The following is an 18,970-nucleotide window of genomic DNA, read 5'->3' as shown; positions in this document are numbered from 1 at the left end:
AGTACTTTTAACCAGCATGATAGTACAATGTCATTACCTTGAGCTTGACCTCTGTGTATTGGTAATTCTACACTCAGTTTTTCTTTCACAACAGCAGGTTTACTGCAAATTTCCTGGTCCCTATCACCAACTTCTACAGCAGCTGAAGAATGTTCATTCTGATTGCCACACAAAACCTGTACAACAAATGAAACAAAGAAAAAAGTAAAGAATTTTCTATTAATTTATCAATCACAATTCACAAAGAAATTACGAAAAATAGTGGGAGGAAAGTAGTATCTTGTGAGTATTAACTGCAGTGAAAATGATGGCTTAGATGTTCTGTTGAATTGTAAAATCTAGACAGTCTTTAAAGCTTCTGAAAAAAGGAACAGATATGAAAAGACTTTTCTGCTAAAACATAAATGCACACATTTTCAAATCATTATTTGGAACTGCCGAGTATTGAAATCTTGCAAAGAAAGGTCTCCTTTATTAATGTGGAAAGCAAATTTACATTGTAAATGTTGCATTCTCTTAAGCTGCAATTTTACTTGGAAGAAGGATTCCCCTATGGCAGAAATTTGTATCTTTTTAGAGATTACAGCTCCTCTTGCTCTTTAAGTGCTGAACAAATTGGATAAAAGGGTACGGCATAAGAAAACCAAGTCATGAACAGAATGCCTCATGTTTGTTGGTGCCATGTGGTCAACAAAACAGCTGTCATATTCACAATGGGCACGCAAACAGAAGACAGTCATATGATTTCTGAAGATAAATGACACTTGGAAAGAAACAGTTTGCTCAGAGCACACAGCGCTTTATTTTTAAGATTTCAGACTCAACAGACACCAAATTCAATTTATAACAGTAAAATCAAAATTTCTCCAAAAGCTCAACATGGAATCACACAGATCAGCAGCCTTTTTCACAGCTGTGAAACAACTAATGCTGAAAACTCTCATTCAGCTGCTACTTTCTGTTAGCTATCAGGAGTCCTGCTTAATCTCTCCTATATTGGATCTCAAGTAAAAAAGTGCTGCTATTCACTTTCCTGAAAAGGTGTTGAAAAAAGTCCAGCAAAGAAGGAAAAAAACACCCAAACCACAGACCTCAGCCATTTGAAGTATTTTAGAATGGAAAACCATGGCTTATAATGAATGATGAAAGCAGCTTAATTTATCTAGAAGTAAGTTTAATAAGTAACTTGATTCCTGGTCAAAAAGTACCTGAAAGGGCCATTGATTACTTAGACTCTACAAAAAAAAATATGGCAAAAAAGTATTATTGGTGATAGGTACTAGAATAGAGACGAAAAATATGCTTCAATTGTTGACTATAATATTTAGTTACCGAAAACAATATAGACAGCAGTTTTCTTAGATTCTGAGACAGTTTTAAGTCTTTGAAAGATATGCTGCAGTGTAAGGTGATAGAAAGGCTACACAAAAGGAGAAAAAAACCTCCTGATGGTTTCCTGGAAAACCCCAGCACCTGGGGACACATTCCCAGAAACTGATAAAAGGATTAAAATGAAGAAAGGAGTGATATGGAATGATATGGCCTTTTTTTCCCCCCTGAATATCCTGGCTGATGGGAACTCAGGAAGTGGACCCTTGGGCCTATTTAATCTGTCTATCATCCCAAAATTAGTTGATTGACTATAGCCACTCAAACTGCCTAAAGAAGAAAGGTATTAAAAAAGATTAGTATTAAACTGCCTAAAAAAGAAAGGTATTAAAACTTCTCCGCGCAAAAATCGGGGGGAAGTTCCATCAACTCTGTGGAGGTAATGGGTGGGCTACCTTTTTGTCCCTCCACCTTCTCGGGATACCTTGGGGTGAGTGACCGCTTTATACATATATACTAATTTTACTTTTGTTCCATAGTATTTTAAAATTTTTACTTATCACTTCATTGTAAGTTGCTTTATAGTGTGTATTTAAGTTTTTTGCCTTACTTATTCTTTGTAAGTTGTTTTACATCTCTGTAAGTTGCTTTTGCTTTAGCGTGTGTGCCTAAGCTTGGCTTTATTATTATTATTACTATTACATAGTTTAAGTGTGTTTTTGCAGTTAGACCCTGTTCCAGACACAATGAACTCCATAAATTCTCACAAATTTGTATTAATAAATGTGTTATTTCGTGAACTGTTAGAGTGAGCCCATTTTTAGGTGCTGACAGTTTCATTGATGGCAAAATAACTCATAGGAGAAACCTGCTGAGGGGTTTTTCTACCACTATTAAGTGCAGTCCTTATATAAAAAGGTATCAAATGTCCTGCCCATCTCAGCGAACCTGTTAAGCAAAGGGTCTCATTAGGTGAGATGCTATCAGACTCTTTTGGACATTAAAAGGCTTTGATCTCCTGGGGGGAGACACTGATAATACAAAAAAAGAAAGACAAAAATTAAATTAATATGGGTTGGACAGAAAATTCTTCTTTTCTGCCCCTTTTAACATGACGTGCAGCTAAGAAAGAAATTACTACCTTATTGCAGATATGAGAGCTGATGACCTGTGCATCAATATGTGTGTGACATCAGACTGTTATAAATCAAAAATAGCCAGAGACACAGAGAAAGGAAAAAAATACTTCCAAACTAGTACAGATGAGACAAACATTAGCTAGAAGATTAAGACTCGGTACAAGACAAAAGCACTGTCTAGACAAGGACATAGCAAGTTTAGGGGAAAAAAAAAAACGAAAACCCCTTGCACTGCTATTTTGGAAGCTCAGGTTTAGCAGCCTCTATTTTCAGATCAATGCAAAGAGAAAAGCTGCAAAGGCAACCTGTAAAAATAATGTAGAAAAATATGGGGATTCTCTGTACACATAATTTTTTGTTTCCAAAATTTTCATTTTAATAAAAGGCTTTTTGTTAACTCTTACCTGAGCAAGCCTGGAACATTCCTCAGTTACAGCTTCATTGAGTTTTTCTATAAGTCTTTGCGTAGATTTCATGTCATCATCTATGAATACAAATTATTCATATTATTTTTAAACACTAGATGCAAAACAACTTTTCAAAGGCCTGATTTCCTGCCTCAGTGTAACTGCCTTTTCAGTTTTTAGAAAGGCATAGTTTTTTTTCTCCTCTTTCTTGTTCCAAGACATGGATAGATTCAATTATTATGGTTGAGCTGCACGTTCAAGAGTAGCAAGAGATAAGAAATGGCTTTGTGTGTTAGTGGCCTCTAGAAAGATACAACTACAGAAACATACTGGAGGGCAAAGAACTTAATGCCAAAAATTTACCCAAGAGCAAATCATGGGATGACAGTAAAAGCAAGGATAGAAAACCATCATGATAACGAAAAAGCTCACTGAGGCAAAAAGTTGTAGCAAAGTTTACTTAACATGGGCAGGGAGTCAATGAAGGAATTCAAAGTACAGAGAACAGAATAAGTCCAAAAATATTTTGTTGATGTATTTACTCATTATTTCATCTTACAGGTCAATCTATTATATAGTCCTTTAAAATTAATTGAGCTAATACAAATAGAAAACAATGAGCTGTAATACTTTTTATTCCCTATTTTTTTATATACTTTTTTTTGAAAGTTCCCTGAGTAATAGAGTACAGGCAATGGGTAAACAATTTGGTACAAAACCACTTCAAAATGTTGTATAAAAACAATTCATTGGACAGCTACACTCACAAACTCTTGTGCTTGTTTGTTTTGTTGGGTTTTTTAAAGACACTGTTTTTCATATGAAGATCTTCACTCAAAATTTTGGTCAAGTTACCTGTTTGCTGAACTTTCAAGGTCTGGAGCTCCAGCTGATGCATTTTTTTAAGATCATTCACCTCTTGTAGATGACTGTGAACAAGTTCCTCTTTAAGACTGCAAAGTGCACTTTCTTTTTCTGCTTTCAAGTATTCACGAACCTGGTCTACATGAGCTGAATAAACCAGGGATAGGCAAATCCGCTGTGCTTCCATTTGTAGCTGTAAATCAGTCTTTGAATAAAAAGACACATTTTACAAAAAGTGAGAGACAAGAAAACAGAAAGTCCCATCTTTGCAAATTTCTGTGATTAATAATGTGTTGAATGGAATGCTGCACATACTGTATGCGTTAGGGTAAATTTAAACTTACATTATTTGGAAAATTGAGTTTCAACAAAATAACAATGCTTTTTATATTGCTTGCAATTCATTTACAATACCAAAAAATACAAGCAAAATTGTTTCAGCAAAACTTAGAGACTGGTTAGGATCACACAATATGCATTATTCCTCATGGTCACTTACAGATACATTTCTTAAGAAGTGATAATCACATATACACAAAAATTTTGATAATGTAATATTAGTATTTCACAAGTTTGATATTTCAAAAGTTTGAACAAGATGACTGATGAAGTTTCATTATTTTTTACATTGTTTGAATGAGCACTTGGAGAACTGAAAAGCTAATCACAGAATAAAAACTTACCTCCTGAATAAGTTTTCCCCTCATATAAGTGAACCACTACATCAAAATATGAAGCACTCTACTCATCTTCTCCTTACCCTTTTTTGTTGTTGTTAATTAAATCTAAGGGAAAGAGTATTTCTTTCATTGAAAAATACCATCCTCATACACACTGACCAGAATTATAATCACATTCATTCATGTAACCCCTTTCAATCATTGGCCACAGTGACATGCGCACACACACACGACACACACCTGTACTTCGAAGCAGCTAACAGGAAAAATACGATGCAAATTTCCAAGTGCAAGCTCCTACAAATTCTCATAGGCAAATTATTTTCTATATGGTCTTATGTAACATACCTGTTCTGATTTTAAGGCATCCACTTGCTGCTGAAGATTATTATTTTCACTTTGTGTAATGGCTATTAATGATGTTTCATCTGTCAGCCTATCTGGCATCCCATGCAAATGTTCTACAAGAGACTGCTGTTCTGGTTTCAGTATTTGCTGGACCTCCTTTCTTTTTGTTACCTCATGACTCCTATCTTTACCCAAAGCTAGATTTCCCCTTACATTTATTCCTTCATCAGTTTTACTCCTTGGACCAGGGGGTTTATTTCTACTTTCAGATGCTGTAGTAGCAGTCTTCAGAGATTTTCCTTTAGAGCATTTTGTCTTAGGATCATTACTACTACTATTTCCTTTCTGAGCACAGCTATTTATGACTTCTAGTTCTTTATACTTTGCTAGAATTTGCTCTTTCTCATCTTTTAAGGATTTGACTTTTTCATTTAAGCGACAAATTTCACTATCCCTTGACTTTAATTGTTCAGAGAGATCAGAAAGTCTTAGGGACAATTCCAGTTTCTCACGCTGAGTCACCTCAAGCTTTTCCATTAGTTCTGTTGCATCTTTCTCAACAACTTCTCCAGCCTCAAATGTGTCTGCCCTGGACACCTTGATTTCTTTACTTCCTTCAAAACCACAGGTTTTAGTTTTAAATAAACCTGGTCTATTACTTTGTAAATGGTGAAGTTTTTCATTCAAAGCTTTGAGTTTGCTTTTATATTCAGCTTCCTGCTTCATCTTGTTCTCTTCTAATTCCGTTTTTGCCTTCAGAAGAGTTGCACATTGTTTCTGCAGCTCTTTATAATTAGCTTCAAGTTTTTTCTCAGTAAATGAAAAGGCACTCTTTTGCCTTTCACTATCCTCTTGGAGTTGACTGTTTTGGTTTTCAAGTTGCTCTTTTTCAGTAATCAGCTTCTCTATTCTTTTTTGCAAGTCCAAAACTTCTGTCTCAGAGCTAACACTACTGTTACAAACTACGTTTTCTTCAGAGCTTACCAACATACTTTTTAATTTCTCTTCCAGAGTTTCATTTTTCCCCTTAAGAACACTATTTTGGGTTTCTAGTTCTGAACATTTTTTTTGAAGGCTATCCTCTCTCTCCCTCATTTGTTCCTGCATCAATTCAGTTTTAAGCTGCAGCTCTTGAATTTCTTGTTCAAGGGTACCCTTCTCTTTCTCCTCTTGCCTAAGCACTTCAATCTCCTTCTGCAGTTCATGGATTTGAAGTGTCATTTCTTCAGATTTAGAATTTACAATAGATTGCTGTAAATCTTTCAGGTTCGTAATCTCTAATATCAACTGATTTTGCTTTGTGATTAAGTTGTCCTTTTCATATTGCATGGCTTCTATCTTTTGACTCATTTCATTTTGTACCTCATCTAACTGCTGTTTATGGTGCATATTCAAGTTATGTTTAAGGCTTTCCATGTTTACCATGTGCTCATTTTTTAAGTCTTCTTTAAGTCTGGAAAGTTCCTCTTCATGACTAAACAGAAGTTTTGTTCTCAGTCTCTCTAATTCTGCTTCTTGAGATTCTGCCATTCTGTCCAAAACTGCATCCTTCTCCCTTTCTAGCATTTCCAGTTTTATTTTGTAATTTGTGACTTCTGCCTCATGTTTTAATTCCAAATCCTTCCTAAATTCAGATGCAGAAGCCAGCTGAGTTTTTAAATCTTCAATCACAAACTGGTATTTTTCAGCTTCGTTTAGTCTACATTCCATATCCACTATAGTTTGCTTGGCTCTTTGAACCTGCTCTCTTGAAAAATTCAGTTCTTGGAGAAGATCTTCAATTCTAGTTTGCTGAAGAGACTTCTCTGCTGAAATTAATTCCATCTGTTGTGACAATTCTTGCTTTATTTTTTCCCTTTCCTTATCAGCATCTTGCAATTTCACATTCAATTCATTAATTTTAATATTCATTAAATGCATTTGATCTTTATTAACATTCTCATTCAAAGACAGATTTGAAGTTTTCTCCAATTCTACTTTTTGTTGCAAAAGACGCTGCTCTATTTCCACCACATGTTGCTTAATTAATTCTTGCTTCATTTGTACAATCTGCTGGCCGTGCATTTCATCTAATTCAGCCTGAAGTTGTGCCAGTCTCCTTTGTGTTTCTAGTTCCATTCTTTGCACAATGTCAGCTTCAGACTGGCTGTCTTTATAACATCGTTTCTGCAATTCTTCCACAGTTCCCATTAATTGTTTTATTTCATCAGAACATTGTCTTTCTTTCTGTTTGTAGGTGGTAAGTTCAAGTCTCATATTACTTATCTGCTGGTTCTTTAGTGAAATCTCTTCTTTTGATTCTTCAAGTAATTTACTGACATCTGATAATTTTTCCATAAGCTGAAGTGAATTTTTTTCTTCTTCCTCAAGTTTTGCTTCCAGCTCTTCAACTAATGCTTCTTTTTCTTGTATTTTACTCAAATCTTCTCCCTCGTTTTTCTGTTTTTCCTTTAAAAAATGAGCAAAACCATGTTCTTATTTTTAGCTAATTATATGAACACATAAGAACATTTACAGATTTGGCTATTTAACCTTTTTTAGAATGCTAACTGATAAAAAATAAATATATATTACTTTTTGACCTCATTTGGAGGTTTTCTGTACCCTTGGAATAACTGAGAATCCCTACCTCATCTGCATCATCATTTCCCTTCTCCTCCCCACTCCTCCCTGCCTCCCCCACCCTCTCTTATCACTTTTAATGACATTTAATTTTTTAGGTGCTTCTAAAATGTTTTTCATGAAGGATAATTTAAAAAAGTACAATCTTTCCTTAAGACAGAAAAGATTGTTCAAACAAGTAATTTAAATTTTTTTTCTAAAATAATGTCATTCAATGAAGGCATGCTAACATACAGCATAGTTTCATATTTTGCTGTATATATTTCTGCAACTTTTAAAAATGTAATACACAAAATTGACATAAAAATTTCAGTTTTAAATTATACACATATTATGTGTTAATTAACAGAAACAGTCTCAAAATCTTCATATGCATTTTACACAACACACTCATTATCTGTGCTTTGGTCCTTTTATTTCAAAGGAACTACAAAATCCTGAAAAGAGTTTAGGAAAAGAGATCTGTGTAGTACCATTTCGTATCTTGTGATTTTCTCTTGAAGACATGTTATCTGTTCTTCAAATTCTTCATTCTTTTTTTGATAATTCTTTAGCAGACATTCTTGTTCTTCTAGCTGTTGCTGATGTAAAAGTATCTGTTGCTTGGCTTGCAATAAATCAGCAGCTGTGCAACTATGGCTGCTGTTCCTTAGGGCTTCACTTGCCTGCAACTTGAATGATAAAGAACAAAACCTAAAATACATCAAGTTTTTCAAAACCAGCTTGCACTACATACAGAAAGAGTGATCTTTAGTTTCTTCTTCCACATTGCAAGCCCAAAGATTATTGCAAAAATTTCTAAGTTATTTCGGAGGAACTGAAATATCCTTAATCATTTGGGATGGCTAGCCAATAGGAAGATATTTAATATTAATTAAATACTAATGATGAGCTAACATAGGAGAGCAGTGTCTCAGAAACATTACTAAGTAGTAAAATCAACTACTGAGCCCAAAATCAGAGTTTTAATAGTAAAAGCTCAGGCCTCAGAATATAGCCTGCTTGAATCTGAAAATAAGCTATATAATGTGCTTAAACAGCACAAAATACTACAATATTCAACTGCAACACTGTAAGCTGTAGTCTGAGTGTTTACAGCATCTCAATCACCATACTTTTTAGAAGAAATGTTTTTCTGAAGCTTCACTTTGTTATTTAAATTACCCTCTAATAACACCACAAAAGGCAGGTTTTATCTAAAAATATAGGATGGACTGCAGCATGGCATAGTGTCCCATGTAAGTTGATGGCTGGATCTTTTGATTTCAAAGGGAAAATGTCAGATTTCTGCCCAAAGCTCTGAGAACTAATTACGTAAGTGTTTTTCCCCAAGATAACTGCCATAATTTAGTATTTATCAGAAGCTATTACCACGTACTAGGAAAGAAAACAGACTAATCTTTATAATTTCATAGTTAATTAGTAAAATAAATCAGATACTATAACAACAACTGTAGGACCAGTAAAAGGACTGTACTGTTGATCTATACAAAGAGACTAGTTCTTCAAAAATGCACAAAAAATTGTATGCTTCTGCAGGAAGTAGCTATTTATGGAGCCTCCAAAGCAACATCTATTTTCAAAGCCAAATAAATACTGGTAGCTCTGTAACTTACATGCTGAAACTGAATTTGCAGTTTTTGACTTTGCTCAGTAAGCTCCAAGAACTCCCTCATGGTTTCATCCTTTTCTTTCCGTGCCTGCTGCAGGTTAGTAGTGAGCTGAGTGATAATGTCATCTCTTTTTTTGATAGCAGCTTCAAATTCTTGCAGCTATAAAAGATAAAATTTAAACTATTAATGCATATGAAAGCCACAGACAAAGTAATACTAGCTAATTTTAGTTAAGTAGGAGTAAGTCATCTCCATTTAAAAGATGTCATACTACTAAAGCATTTGTTTTCACGAACTCTATTTGTAAATATTTCAGAAACAATTTTCCCCCCTCAACTAACAATATATGAGCTCTCCATAAAATATAGTTAACAAATAACAAAATCTGAACTTTTAAGAAGGTTAATTACTTAAATATATAAATTGCTTTTAAAATAAAAAGCATGGTCACATAAACAAACTATCATAAAGGAAGCCAGAATATCTACTAACAGTGTTTCAGCAGTTTTGTTCTCACACTTTTTCCACAATAAATTCAAGTCTTCTGTCACTGAAAGTGCAATAAATTGCATTCATCATACTAAAAGGATGTAGTAGATACCATGCAATATCCTACATTGTGAACCCAGAGGAATTATTCATAACCACATGAAAACATCAGTTCAAGCTGTAAAACTGATACAGCATATTTAATAGATGAATCTTTTGTAATTTGTAATGATGAAGAAATTATAAGAGTACAAAAAATCCTTTGCAACTGTTTTATTTTTTTCTAGGATTACACTCAAGCAGTCAAGAAATTTTACAATACTAATTGGTAATATTTTTGTGTGCATTTATATAAACATGTTACTCACTTTGAAGTCCATTTTTTAATTTGAACTCTTTGAAGGCTAGTGGAAGTCTCATCTCTACATATTGCAAATTTCTTAAACCATTAGTTGCCCTCTCTAACTGTTTTGTTTACAGTGTTCCCCCACAAAATCTTCACTGAGTTATGTGCTGAGTCTTGGATGCTAACAGTAAAATGTTTCAAGATGAAGTTTATTGATTTAGAGGATAAGGACATAAAAACCAAAAGTCCCAACTAGAAGCGAAACAAGGCAAAGAATTTGAGGAAATTATTTTAAAGTTCTTTTCAGAACACTGGAGTGAACTCCTACTTTAAAAGCACAGGCTTCATGGAAATACTAGATGTTCGTTACAGTAGAGAAAATTAGGCACAGATCAGGAACATAAGTGTGTCACATCTTTGCTTTTGCATCTGTTCAATGAAACCAAATTAATAAATTTGTCAGCTCCACTCCACACAACGTTATATAATTTTCAACTTTCTAAATTCCATTTCTGTTCTTGACACAACAGGTAGAACTAAAGCACATAACTATCTTTCCCAATCCCCTTTTACAATTCTTTTTATTTCTTCTGAAAAATAAACCATATGCACTTCTCAACTGAAATATTATGCACTGTACTTCTCAACTGAAATATTATGCACTGTATCACTATCACACAAAAATATGCTGCAACTATTAAAATATTATTGTACCACAGCCCAAAGCCCCAGATTTTGTTTTAATGTATTTTTATTTTAAAAATTGTAATTATTGCCATTTAAAAAATGCAAACATTTTCACTCTCAGCTCTTTCAGAAAAAACTAACAGTAATTACAATTGTAAGAAACTAAAATTATGCTTATTTTCTTTATTATGCTATAATTATGACTATTATGTTTAGCACAACAGATAAAAGACACAATAATTAAAATTCAACACCAGATAAAACCCACCTAACTGGTGATATGGTGGAAAACACATCTATTTTCACAGTTCAAATACAAATGGAAGCAGAAAAAAATTATAACTGTGCAATAATAATGGCGAAAATAACTGAATATTAGAACTTTGTTTTGTTTTTTTTATTCTATAGTACTTTTCAAAAAAATAGGAAAACAGTGGCATAACCTGAATCCAAATTAAAAGAGAGAGACAAATAAGACATGAAGCACTACAAATCACTGACTTGAGTGGGTTGTACCACTGGCTCAAACTGGAAGAATATTCCTTACTTTATAAACTAACTTTATACTCCAATGGTATTTTTAAAATAAGAAAATCTTCTCTGTAAAAGCGCATTATTAGATGTTTTTAATTAAAAACATTCTGACACATTGTTTTTGTATTTCAGGCTGTGAAGTCTGACAAACAAATACATTTTGGTTCAGTTATATTATTCCCTAGGGAGTAAAACCTGAGTTTTTTTGATCTTGGAGGAACAGGAAGGTATCAAAGACATACAGTCTTTGCCTAACTACAGATGAATTAGGGCTTTTCTTGAAGAAAATTGTGTTTCCGCTCCTGATTTGAAGTAAGTCACTGCAAAGAAGACTGGCATTTTAGTCACAAAATACAGAGAAAAAGGACACACAATGGAAATGCCACTCAAAGTAATAGAGCACATGGCATATGATTGAAAGAAATTATGTGTAATTAATTTGACATCACACACTGACTGCATTCTGAACAGCTGCCATTAAGTGTGAACTCTTTCTGTTGATGCTCTGCATTTTTGCATGTAAGCAAATAGCAAGTAGAAAGCAACATAAGGTAATTATACCTGTTGCAATCCTTCTGTACCATACGCTGCCCTCATTTCTTCTATCTCTCTGCTTAGCTCTTCAATCTCTTGCTGTTTCCCAGTCAATTCATTCTCCATCACCGCTAGCTGCGTGTGAGAGTGCTGCATTCCATGCTCTGAACGAATCTCTCCAACTCCAAATTCTTCTTCCTAAATCAATCCAAGTTCCTTTACACACCATTTTTTATGTTTTATCACAGTAAGTAAAGTCAAATATTAAATTCTGTACCAAATGCCACCTTAGAACATTAACATACAATACAGCATTGAAGATCTTATTGCCATAGTAACCTCCTTTGTTAATATAATTCACACCTCAAAAGCACTGACATAAAGCAATTCTGCTTTATAATCTTAGCCTTAATAGATGGAGTAAATTGGCTTGCATTTCAAGTTGAATGATATACTATATTAATATAGCAAACAATGCAGATGCAGAGCACAGCATGCAAAATAAAGTATTAGTCAGCAACACAGTTTTTGTTCAAAACAAATTGAGGTTTTTAGTATTCTCCATTAGTATTACAATTCAATTTGCAATACTGTACCCTGATTAAGTCTGCAGGTATAGCTGTTCTTGTCTCAAAACTGCAACCATTTACCTGTATAAAGACAATTTCTAATACATTATTTGAAATAATGCTTGATTTCCTATTTCCCATTTATTTGAATCTTATGTGGCAATTCCTGCAGACCCACAGGAATTGTTATATTTATTTCATTTGAAATACAAAATAGCTTTATATATAGTAAAATGCATCAAAGTAAGTATAGGTAACAGCTAAAACACCTAAAATTGAAAAAATAGATACTACTGTCTTAAAACAAAAACCTCATTACAAATCTAAACATCTAGAGAAAACAAAGGAATTCAGATTTAAAGGTCAATGCAAAGCTTTATACTTTAAATTATTAAAATACAGTACTATTGCATTTTAAATTATAGGCTTAATATTTCTATATATTATTAAACATAGTTATGCTTTCCAAAAGATTTTTATACACCACAAGATTTACTTTCTGAAAGTCACCTATCCCTCCATAGTGGATGAAAGACAGTATCATAGACTCTCATCTTCAATTTGAAGGAATTTTGTGAAATTGAAAAAGAACAGAAACGATACATTTGACATAAGACATTTGAAAAAAAATTCCACTTTCACTCACCTAACACTGCAAGCCCTTTCAGCTCCTACGAGAATTTTGGTTCTACAGACTGTGCAAACCAATAACAACGAATCTCCAAAAGGCAAGTACAGGTCAAAGTAGCAGTCACAGGTTAAAAAAAAATCAAAATGAAAAGAATGTACTGTGTACTTGTGAGGAACCACAAAACAGATAGGCAGGTTTTTAAAAGAGCAGACCAATGTATAAAAATGAGAAAGCAAGAACAGCTGTATTTCCTCTCGGAGCTGTTTATTACATCCAAGCCTGAAACGAAAATAATGGTACTAAAAATGGAAAGGCATGATAGTATTTCAGACCCAAATACTATGTTTAAAACAAAAAGAAGGAGCTACACTGCTCAGACATCTGCCATAGCCTAGGTCAGGGCTTACTTACAAAGAACTATCATGCTTGAGGAAATCAATAAGTGCACTGTTATAAATGGGATCAATATAGTCATTGAGTTGGTATTAAGAGAACGAATAAATCTGCATTAGAGAAGAATTTGAAAGGCTGACAGTGCCCTCTCAATTTCTGACTTTCTCAGTAAAATGAAGACACCACAGAGAGATTACTAGCTTAGTTTAGAAAGAATAAAGAAAATTGCAGCAAACGGCAGTCCAGGCAACTCATAGAGGTACTGTGTATCATTTGTGTATTGGCAGATGTTTGCTCTATGTTCAGACACACAAGTGTCTACAAAGCGCCTGGCACCAAAGTCTTTATTCAGATTTTGGCTCACGCCCCCGATTAGTAACACTAGTAGTTTAATAGAAACTCTATTATGTAAACCTTCCTTTCCTCTTTTTAACTCCCATTTTATTTAGGCTTACTTGATAAAGATGTAGTATATGATTATTGTAATCTACAACAGTGGACATGCTTCTCTTCCTGTGAATCACAGCTATGTGCAACAAAGGCTCTTGGATGCTTTATAACAAGAGTTAATAGGAAGGGCATGAAAGCCTTATCTCATTAGATGTTCCAGACTCCTTAGCAGCTGAAAATTCTACAAAAAACCTTTAACTTATAAAAGGAATTTTTCTACACACATTGAAAACAACTGTCCAGAACATCAGAAATCCCGCCTCATTTCACAGTAGCCTAGCTCTTAGACATCACACAAGTAAGTGAACCGCAGTAACATGGCAGTCCATGTTGTTTCTCATCTGATACCTTCTTCTTTCAAATGCCTTATGTCTTCTGGCAAAGTGAAAGTTGAAACACGACAACAAACAGCACTGCTATCTGTGAAAAAAAATGCCAAACAGCCACAGCAGGGTGCTGTGTTGAGGGAAACCTTGGGAGGAGCCTGGCAACTCCTGGTATGACAAATTCTGCTGTGTCAGAGCAGACAGAAAGTTGGGAATGAGTTAATAGCTTCAAAATATCTTAATTTAGAATTAATTTTTCACTCATCTGCAATATACATATTCAGTAGTCCAGACACCAACTTGAGTGTTACTAAATGTCTGGATAAGGCCTACAGGACTCCTGTGTTTTGTCTTACGGCTTCAGTGATTTACCCATATAGAGATCTGCAAGTCCATAAATACTCTTAATGTAGATTCTCACAATTTCTTCTTTAAAAGCTTTGCAATTCACCTTTAACACTGAAAGTCCTTAGGCCTTAATACCTTACGATGTGCTTAGTTACACACCCCAGCAAATGATTAAACATTTAAAGAAACAATCAAACCACACACATCATTTTAATATAATGAAAGCAAGAAGTAACAAGAGCTCTGGATAAAATTGCATAATCAAATAATCACAAAATAAGAAAGGACTGTATTTTACAATACATTAGCTACTCAGCAGCAACAGTTCTGGTGAACAAAGGATATGAAACAAATGAAGGTTATGGAAGTCCCTCAAAGGACATTCTGTTTGATTGTTCTTCCTTCCTTGTATTTTCAAAATAACTCAGAGAAACAGTATTTACGATTATAAAGTAAAATATAATCTGCAGTCTATTGGCTAAAAATAAAGGTTTAATTTATATTGCATCAGTAAATACACATGCTTAAGATAAATGAAAGGAATCTTGTTTCTGAGAAACACAAGGAAAACCAACTTCCACCACTGAACCAAGGCAGCAATTAATGACAATTGCCACTAGAGGTCAGGATTAAATTTATGAAATCACTGTATGTTCAATGTTCCTTAGAGCTTGGAAGACCTGACATTATACCTCAGAAACAGCAGTAATAATATATGATGTGTAACTACTTACAACATTAATGCCAGTACTACAGAGATTTCCCTTTATATAGAAAATTCATGCTCAGCATAAATCAATACACACTGTTCAATCACTGGAAAGCATAGAAAATACCTTAGTGCATAAAAATAATATAACCTATTACATATGGGCAAGCAGACTTCTGCTTAAACAATTGTTTGATTTGGTAGCAGAAACATACAGAAGAATCTGGAATGGACTAAAAATTTTACCTCGTGTTTTCTTCCCCTAATCTAATTAGGATTTAGACTTCTGACACTGTTTGTCAATGTTCTTAGCTCTCCTCAATCTTCTAGTTATGTCACAACTGACTATATGAAACCTAGCTAAAATTAGCAATTAGGTCAACCTGGGAAAATGAATTTCAGTGTATTTTGGGGGGGAGGGTTGGGGTTTTTTATACTCCATAAAAAAAGCCATTTTTGGTTTGTGATGAAAATAATTACAATCCTGTAATATAACTAAGGTTAGTAACTTCTGAAGGACAACAACTGATGGCTTTTTGAAATATCATGGCTTGATATATTTTTCTATATATTAATAGCACAGCAACAGGTTTCTTTATGTAGTAGTTAAGGTATAGAATTTCGCTAAAATTAAAAAAAACCCCAACAACTTTGTAGACTTCGTATTAACCATCTTTTCAGAGCTATATTTTGTAAATTGGGAAGAGAGTCAATAAGAGAAAAAAAATCAGGTGGAAAAGTCTTTCAGTTATACCATAAAATTGGGGCATATAGAAAATGTATGGAGGCAACTTTACCTTACACAGTTATAAAACCCCCCCAAAATCCTACCTGTTGGAAAAAGCTTAACTACCCTTTGTTCTGAGTTTAGACCATAACCTTAAACAGATAACCACCATTATAATTTAATTTAAGACTAGGTGTCATTCCTGCTCAAACTGAGTAATTTGTCCCAAAAGACAAGCTCATATGAAAGATTTACCAGTCTTCACTTTGGCTAGCACCTTGATCGTGTAGGTATTAGAAAGGTGGCAGAACAAAACTGAACTGTATTTACAACAAATGTCCTTCAAGACAAGAACTCTTATATAAACATACACTGGTTCCTTCAATTTTGCTTAGACAAATTGTGTATCTGATAAGTCTCCTAAAGAGGGAAAAACTTATCACTAAATTTCATACAATTCTTCAAGAGAAGTCTGAAGAGTTAAAAATAACTGACTTACTTTATCAACTACAACAAAACAATTTATGATCTATTCAATTTGAAGCATGTCAACCTCAATTTCAACTTAATTTCTGGCAAAAAACACTGAAAATAATATAGATGTTCTAATCACCCAGGAAACAGATGGATCAACAGGCCTCTTTCTACAAATGTGTGGTTTCTTATAATTCTGAAAATAAAGTTATATATTGGTAAAAAAGATAAGCTCAAGATTTTATACAACTTCATAATTACATTGTTACAGACAAAATTTAACTTACTCTCATCTTCATCAACTGAAAAGGCTTCAGATCATTTTATTTACAGTGTGGTCATGAATGTAAGCAGAGCTTTGAATAATAAAAGTAACACTACAGTTGACAGGAAACATATTGAGAATTCAGTTCCTAAAATATATGCATTCCTAAAAATGTTGTCTCCCCATTTAAGATACCAACCAATTATAATGAGCTGGAATTAAAAAGAACTTACTAAGATAGCAACTCTGACCGCTTGAGCTTGTTCTTCACCAAAACCAGTATCGTGTTACTATTCACAAGTTTTGTGTGTCTATTTATGCCTTCGAAAATAACTCTCAGAGAGCTAAAAAGTATTTTTGCAAGAGTGAAAAGTGCCTATAAATGCAATCTGTCATTGCATTTTTACAGAAATCTGCAATTTTTAAAAGGAACATTCAGAAGGCAGTCTGACTGTAATTCTATTGTCATCAGTACCTGAAAAATTGCTCCCTAATATCCTCTGCAGGTACCTTCAGAAATCTTTGAACACTGAAGCAGGGTAAAGTTAAGTGTTTAGATGTGAAAATCTAATTTTAAAATGAGACCTTTGAATTCAACTGTTACTAAATCCAAACCACTAAAATCAGAAACACATCCACAATTACCATGAGGCACTATACCAGGTCTTTTCTGTATCCTGTTGCCTTGTGCAAAGATCTGTTTTCTTGAACTTTTACAATCAGGCTCCAACACTGCTTCCTACCACCTCATAAGTGATCAAAATTTCACAGTCATATTTCATTACACATGTAATATGTCTGACTTGTAAAAATACATACATGAACACCAATGACATTGTCAACTGTTTTCAAGGGTTCATTCTTCACATACTGCAAATTCCATTTAAAAGTAATCACATACCACAGTGATGCATATTCTAAAAAGGTGCAGTAAGGTCACAGTAGTTGTTCAAAAGCATGTCTGCTACACTCAATGGCAAACTGTGTGCACATATTGCCCTATCATCCTAACATACAGAAAGCAAAGTCAGATTCCCTTTGTTCTTTGCTACTTGAATTCCTTGGACAAAATAAACCACATTTTATCTATGAAAAGACCAAAATCTTTAAATGGATTTTTTTCCCCAGGCAAATTTTGCTTTAAGCCCTTGAATCTACCCCTCAACAAAAATCTTCTTTTGTTTACAGCAACTCCAGAAGTGCCGATCTCAGATGTATTTTTTTAAAATTTGCATCACAAAAAAAATGCCACAGAAATGAATGCAATTGACCAGACCAAGGGTCCCCATGCTTCAGTCCTCTGTATTTGAAAGGAACCAATAATGAATGTGAGCAAACATTGCACTTGTATTCCCAAGTGCCTTCTACCAATGCACTAGAAGAAAGTGAGGGTGGTTATAAGCAAGGGCAGGAGGAAGAAGTGGGTGAGAAAGAGCCAAACTGGAGAACAGAGGGACGGGAAAAGCATTCAACTAAAGGCCAAGACCAGCTCTAGTAGGGAAACTTTAACTGGGATTTGATGAGAGAGGTTGGAAAGAAAAGCTATTCCTTGCATCTTAGGACAAGTTGAGCTGAACGCTAGCAGGATCCCAACTTAAGACAGGGAATGAAAGAGAACAGGTTTTCAAGGGAGAGGGATAAAAAATATTAAAATAAGAAAGAAGGAAGAAGAATGCTTGGAGTAAGTTGGAAAGGCTGGGAAAGAAACTAGGCTTTGGAATGACTGAGGAAGGTAAAGGAAGAATAGAAAAAGGCTGCAAAGACAGAGTTAAGAAACCAAGCAAGGAATAGAAGGAGATGGGCAAGGGAAGGTGAAAAAACTGACAGGAGCCATTACAGATAGGGAAGAATTTACAAAAAACTAGGGGATACAAAACAGATATGAAGTTGATCAAGAAAATAGGCTGGAAGAAGGAGCAAGTGAAGACAGGTCATTTGTTGGGAAAGAAAAGCTGTTCCCATTTTCAGGGCATGCCTAAACTGCCCACTGCGGTAATGATTTTCCTTTTGCACCATGCAGTGTGACAGGTCAGGGACACACTGTCTGCTGTGTATATTCCTTAGGCTTCACAGTAAGCAGGTATAACACTAGTGTGAAACAAATAGTTATTCTAATGCATAGTCATCTTCTCTTATAAAAGGCTAAATTGAGAGAGGAACAAAGTATTCTAAACCAAATTTACTTCAGCAATGACACACATTTGATTACTTCATCCCCTCTTACTTGTTGCCAAGCTTAAGATTCTGGGTTGTGTTTTAAAGTATTTAGCCCAGAGATCTGCAAAACAAAACCCTGATTGTCCCTACAGACAGTGACTGAGACATGAAAAATTATTTTTTTTTAACTAGAAACAATGTTTACTGTATTCAGATATTCCATGGCTATTTCTTGCAAGCATGCTATTGATCGACATTTGTGCATGAGGCAGTTTTCTCCTTACAAACATAACAAACTGTTTTATTTGATAGGACCAAAGTTCCATATA

General features: G+C 34.3%; 1 protein-coding gene across 7 annotated transcripts in view; it reads right to left on the bottom strand.

Annotated features, from left to right (window-relative positions):
* AKAP9 (A-kinase anchoring protein 9) overlaps nt 1–18,970 on the bottom strand; it is a 115,301-nt gene that overhangs the window by 61,221 nt on the left and 35,110 nt on the right. For 5 of the 7 annotated variants that reach the window (XM_027684816.1, XM_027684819.1, XM_027684817.1 and 2 more), the window contains 8 exons: nt 12,189–12,242; nt 11,620–11,790; nt 9,006–9,161; nt 7,863–8,060; nt 4,768–7,215; nt 3,731–3,944; nt 2,873–2,952; nt 38–176 (listed from right to left, as the gene is read on the bottom strand). In XM_027684816.1, the coding sequence (XP_027540617.1) occupies nt 38–176; nt 2,873–2,952; nt 3,731–3,944; nt 4,768–7,215; nt 7,863–8,060; nt 9,006–9,161; nt 11,620–11,790; nt 12,189–12,242 (3,460 nt within the window). The remainder of the gene's footprint in view (nt 1–37; nt 177–2,872; nt 2,953–3,730; nt 3,945–4,767; nt 7,216–7,862; nt 8,061–9,005; nt 9,162–11,619; nt 11,791–12,188; nt 12,243–18,970) is intronic. The other 2 variants (XM_027684821.1, XM_027684822.1) reach the window with 2 other exon arrangements.

This window comes from Neopelma chrysocephalum, unplaced genomic scaffold, assembly GCF_003984885.1.
Source record: "Neopelma chrysocephalum unplaced genomic scaffold, ASM398488v2 Primary Assembly neopelma1_67, whole genome shotgun sequence".
Classification (NCBI taxonomy): domain Eukaryota; kingdom Metazoa; phylum Chordata; class Aves; order Passeriformes; family Pipridae; genus Neopelma; species Neopelma chrysocephalum.
Note: the sequence above shows the minus strand (reverse complement) of the source record. Positions and strands in the feature narration are given on the sequence as shown.